Below are 6,000 nucleotides of genomic sequence, written 5' to 3'. Positions count from 1 at the left end.
TTTGTAAATGTCTAAGAATGCTGCCACGAAGCTTCTGGGAAGATGCTTGTGACTGGTGGGTGCAGGTGGAAGCAGTCTAAGCAATGAGGAATCCACTCATTTAATTTGGGCACATTTAAATGAAGGTCCCAGGGTGGCCCTGGGCTGGTGAGTGATGCTCAGGGAAGGTGGTGGCCGCGGGATGGAATCCAAGCATCAAGGACAGCTCAGCCACGTTGAGGTTATTCATGAGCAATTATATATATCTGCATGCTCTTTAAGCTCATGTGGCATTACTTTGACACCCCATTTTCAACACCCTAACAAGTTTCAAATTCTTCAATAGCAAAGAAATTACAGATCAAACTCCTGAATCATTTGTAGCCATTTTTTTTATTCCAAACATGTATTTTTGTAAACCTGCATTTCCCAAACAGTGAATTAGAAGTGACTGCTTACACTAATACACGTGACGTTGTGAGGAGGAACACCCCACCCACCAAAATTCCTCTAAGGAAATGTACAGGATGCATCAGTCAAGTTCTGGAAGTGAAGTTAGCGTGGGTGCCTGCCATGCAATTAATCACTTTTAAAGCTTTTTAAACTCACTCTGCCAATCACACTGTGCACATTAGAATTTAAAAAAGACCTTAACAAAATCTAGATCATTGTGCTACAAAGCATTGCACCATGTGAGAAATTTGTTCATTATCCCCTCATGTGCTGCAAATCAGATGACATTCTAGAAGGTTCATTTTGGCCTTCCTGGCTCCATAGCCTCCCTTCAGCCATTGTTTGTTCCAGAAAATATTCTCCAAAATATATATTATTGTTCTATATAGCAAAACAAAACACAACTAAAACCCTGCATATTGGAGTATTTCTGACATGACTCATTTTCTGCTTTTGTCTGCTAAACGGCCATCTTCCCCTAATGACAATCCTTGCAGTGCCTCTAAATTTTGGGAAGTTTGAATCAGGTGTCCATTTCACCAGGTATACATTTCACGTGTAAGTGAGGCCTAAATGTGATTTACTGGCCATAAGACTATCCAAAAATAAAAAATGATTAAAAAAAATCATTCTGCTAGGGTCCAAGAGGTAGCATGCAGCCCACATATCACTGGGGGGATGGGAGGTGAAGGGGGGTATACAACACTTCCACATTGAAAACAGATCCCAGGTTTTCCAGGAGAGTGCTGGCCAGCTGGCCAACTGGTTGCTTTTAACCTCCTTCCCTTTGCCTCAAGGACTCTAGTCCACACATGATTTGATGGAGGACTTTCTATTGGATCTTCTACAAAGTTTACCAAACTTCAGAATACTCCAGGTGATGCAGATACAATTTTCTCCAAAAACACATGGAAAGCCCTGTGATCACAGCAGGAAGTGATTCTGGAATCCGCGCCTGTCAGTCACCATGAGGCCCATGCACCCACTCCCTCTTACTAGTGTCCCCTTGTTCCTAAATGTCACGGCCCTTGCTTTGCTACAAGCCCAGGACTCACTCATCCAGAGGATGTGCCAAACTGACTGAGTCCCATGTAAATTGAGTACATGCAAATCATGTTTGAAAAAGGAACATTATTTTACTCTATAAAAGCCCCTTTTTCATATTTAAAAAGCACCTCAGTCCTTCTGACAGTTGGTTAAAATCATAATGAATACACAACTTAAAGCTGAAGCAGATGGAAATAGCGCTGTGCAAGAGAATATCTTATAGGATCCCACAGTGACCCATAGAAGCAGAGGGGTGGAACTAGAATGCACTGTGGAATTGTAAAAGAATATTCTGGAGAAGTAACCCAGACACACCAAATCACTGTCCGCTTCTCTTGAAAGACTGTTGAAGTTTTCTGATCTGGATGAATTGATGAACTGCTAACGATGTGCTTGTCTTCTTTCTCCATCACTGTGCTAAATGCTAAGTCCCTGGTCCATGTAGCCCTCCTGCCACTCAGCATGATCAGACACGCAGAGGCATCATCCCTCCTCAAATAGGTTCCCAGAGAGGCTGCCAGTATTTGCTCCTAGTGAGGCCAAGTAAAAACTGCCTTATGAAGCTTACTGATCTCCTAGGTGAGCAACTACTTCATGCAGCTCCACCATTATGAATCAACCAGAGGCAAATGGATCCTGGCTTTGAGAATGCTCATAGGAGTCTTCTACCAGAATTGAGCCTTTCCCCCCTGGCTGGCAGAACTGTGGACATACCTCTGAGTTGTCCTTCACGTCACCTACACATCTGCATCCCTTGTAGGAGGTTGGTGAGTGGCTAAACATGCAGTTAGCCAAAGCTGCCAATGGAGCTGTCCCAGGTCTACTGCCTAAGATTGCTAAATGATGGATTAAATGACAAGGTGAACAAGAGTCTGTCAAAGAAAAGTTACCGATGGGGTCTCATAAAAGAATCTACACTCTATACTCTCTTACAGGACAGTTTGCCTCCTCCAGGGAAAATGTGCCTATGGCTTTCTCTGGGGAACCTCCAGTAACTAGCACCAAACCCCATGCACAACAGGGAGCCCAGAAACAAGTCAAATGAGTGACTAGCCCCTACTCAAGACTACCTTTATTACTTGTGATAAAACTCACAGGCAAACTCTGAGTATGAACTGGTTTCTTTGCCTGAATCTGAATCTGTGCCTCTGTTCCTCAACCTATGGTCAACTAGACCCTTTGTTTCATCTACTCCTGTGTTCACAGGATGGGAGGCAAGATACAGTCACGATATTCCTCTACCAGTCAACCCTCTAATAAGAAGCCAAAGACACACACATTCCATGCCAGCTTTGCGACTGCCCAGCACCCTTGAAAATTTGCCAAAACTTTAGATCTGTTTGCAAGTATTAGTTAAGTATGTGTATAAAACACCTGTCTCCCATGAAGTTGAGCTCTGTGACTTTTCAAAAATGTTCACAACTCCTCACCCCCCATCTTGTTAGCTTCAAGTATACAAGAAAGATGCTTGGTCTCATTTTTGCTTTGTTCTCATTTGATGCCATCTGTATGTAGCTGGGGTTTGAACAGGCTATAATGAGCCATTTAGAACTCTGCCAGATTCTGCTCTAGCCTACTTTTCCCTCCCACTGTTTTCAGCTGGTTATCCAGCAATGGTAAAGACACTCAGAGGTGCACAGTTATTGAGTGTCCACTACAGGCCAGGTGCAGTGCCTAGCACACTGCCTCCGTCATCTCATTGCCCTTTTAGAAAATCACATTGCCCTCGAAACTGGGCAGCCCTATTCATTTGATAAGAAACACCATCAAATTGAGAGCTTGGTACCCAGACCATAACTCAGCATTCACACACGCAGAGGACAGGGGAGGATGTCAATGCCATGCCCAGGTCCCTTTGCACCATTGCTGTATGCTCCCCTCCAAGCTGGGGGTGCAATTTGCCATTCTCCTTTAGAGAATACTCCTCAACTATGGGAACTGTTCAGCCACCAGGAAGTGAGAGTAGAAAGCTTACTTCTCCTCTGGGATCAAGAATATGAACACACATCTCCTTAGCTTCAAGTTAAGACAACTTGGACACATCACTTACTCCCTCCCCCCAGAACTTCCTTGCAGGACAAGCTGAAGCTATCCTCAATGCACCCTTACCTGACTCCCTCCCTTTTCTTGTCCTGCACTTCACTAGTGGCACCTGGGAACACTTCTTTATTATGTCACTTGCATGCAAATCCTTGTCTCAGAGTCTGCTTCTTAGGAACCTCGCCCAAGACAGTACTTTAAGAAAATCAGAAGAAAACTGCCATTGCCAGTAGCTGGGACAGCAAGAGTGACAAGGGAAATGGAGGCCTCTGAGCTCAAATGACCATGAAAAGGCAACACATCACAGCATTCAGCCACAAGTCTTTGCTAGAAGACACTGATTTAGTCCTTTCAGCGTGCGCACTCTGATGCGTGATGTCCAGGATGAGATGGCATTTTGAGGTTTACCAGATGACCCAGTGGCATTGCTCCCAGCTTTCATCTCTTGATCCAAGAAGCAGCAGAGATGCCTGCTGTATGCAGGTGACGTAGAGCAGATTTATTGCTCTGATTCGGGTTTTTCTGTCCACATTTCTGTTGGGAATCTTCCAATGGAAGGTACTTATGAAAAACCACACAGTTCTTTAGCACATGATTTCAATCTCAACTCCAGGCAATGTGAAATGTCTCAGAGTCTTGCCACATCCACAGTTTATACACAGCCCTGCCAGCTGGCTGGTCTGATGACACAAGATTTCTCTGGATTATTTCTTCCACAAGTCTTTTTTGAACAGCAAGTTCCAAAGTACAGTAAGATATTTTTCTTTAAAAATTTGTATGAATGTACATGTATTTCCAAGGTTTCAGACCAGATATCAGTGCTTGAGTGAATTATATAACTATTTAATAGAAATAATAAAACATTGATACAAATATAAAGACATAATCAGTATAAAAGGCTTATATTTATAAAAATACTTTTAGGTAACAGTTTTCCCCTGAGGGTTGACCACGCATGTCGCATCCATAAATATTGCTTGGCTCTGTAGTTTGCTTTCCAGAGCTCAGAGTTCATCTTGAAAAGGAAGTGGAGGTGGCTCGAGGCATGGGACCTGGCCAAAGTGGCTGCCTCAGGTGGGCACCTGGGCGTGAGAAAATGAGGAAGAGAACAGCATCACTGGGGCCTCCGAAAAATCTGGAGAAGATTCTTTCTTCCAAATATGGAAGATACAAAGATCAAGGACAACAGGCGGAGGTTAGGTCATGAGACTGGCGTGGTGGGTCACTGGTTTTTCTGGGCCCAGTCCCAACTGTCCCCGTTCTCTTTCCGGTTTTTCTCAGCTTCTATAATTTCTTTGTACCTTCGGCGGAAGAAGCCCAACTGAAAGGCAGAGAGAGAGGAGAAGCAGGTTAGACATGCTGGAATCTGTGGTTTTTACCCCAGGGCAGCCTGGCCTACGTGGAGCGTGGCCCACATTCAGAGTACCAGGAGGGGTCAATGGAGAAAATTCCTCGGCACAGACCGATTTAGAAAAAGCATCACGTGGAGCCTCTTTTTAATACACATCGACCTCCTGTCGGCTGCCTTCTAATAACTTGTTCCTTGTAAAGTGCTTCCGGCAGAGTGTTTCCCAAGCTGTGTGCTGGGGAACACTGGTTACTGAGAGTTATTCAAAGGAGTTTGGGAATAAAAAAGGTTTCATGGCCAAATGCGTTTGAGAAACATTCATTCTTTCTTTAAGAGACTCACAGCATAGAGCAGTGAAGGAGGTGAGAGATCGAAGGACCCAATGTTTCTGGATCTTAATCAGCTTTTGAGAAACCTATTGCTACCCTGAGAGATATTAGCAATTGTGGAGTGATTTGATAATTACTGCTGTCACGTAATCTGCTTTCGATTGCAGGCTGCGTTTGCCTTGCTGTCTTCTAGAGGGTTCTCTGAGAGCTGTCAGCCTAAGCCGCAGGGGCACCACGGCCCGCAGTGTGGACTTCCTAGGACTGTCTCCTCCCGATCCAGGATGGCAGTTTCCTTGATCTTAGTTCGGAGACAACCTTTCCTTCTGATGTCATATGGCTTTTCACAAACAGAAAAACCAGTCTAGCTTTTTCATACAGTCATCATGGACCGGACACTGAACGCATTTTTGGTTGCACAAAGCTGTCCTTTCCTCCTGTGCTCGGCGAGACCCGGTATCTCTGTTACCAGACACTCCTCCCTACATCTGCCTCTAAACATGGCCGTCTGCAGTGGGTGTGCACATACTCCAGCTCCTTCTCTCCTTGGCTGTGACAAGCCTGGGGTGCATGTGGTACTGAGCTTTCCCAGGGGAGCTTACCTACAGTGTGCACTGTTTGATAACAAACCCTTCATTGGCTTCATTTTCTTCCCCCTCTTGCTTCCCTGCTCCCCTATCAATATTTCCTGATGCCACCTTGCCCCAAAATGACTCGCCTTCCGAGTCTCCCTTCCATTCCTTGAATAAGGAATTTCAAACAGACACACCTATTTGGTCCGCTGCCAGCAGCACGGTTGCACGGCAG

The 6,000-nt window shown here is 44.8% G+C and overlaps 1 protein-coding gene across 1 annotated transcript in view; it reads right to left on the bottom strand.

Annotated features, from left to right (window-relative positions):
- Window positions 1-279: 279 nt before the first annotated feature.
- Window positions 280-6,000, bottom strand: part of ITGA9 (integrin subunit alpha 9) — a 284,237-nt gene continuing 278,516 nt past the window's right edge. Inside the window, 1 exon segment of the mRNA XM_037526417.2 lies at window positions 280-4,840. Within this exon segment, the coding sequence (XP_037382314.1) occupies window positions 4,742-4,840 (99 nt within the window). The 3' untranslated portion in view covers window positions 280-4,741.

Source organism: Talpa occidentalis, unplaced genomic scaffold (assembly GCF_014898055.3).
Source record: "Talpa occidentalis isolate TD23 unplaced genomic scaffold, MPIMG_talOcc4v2.1 talOcc4.10, whole genome shotgun sequence".
Taxonomy (NCBI): domain Eukaryota; kingdom Metazoa; phylum Chordata; class Mammalia; order Eulipotyphla; family Talpidae; genus Talpa; species Talpa occidentalis.
The sequence above is the reverse complement of the archived record's forward strand: the minus strand, read 5'-3'. Positions and strand labels throughout refer to the sequence as shown.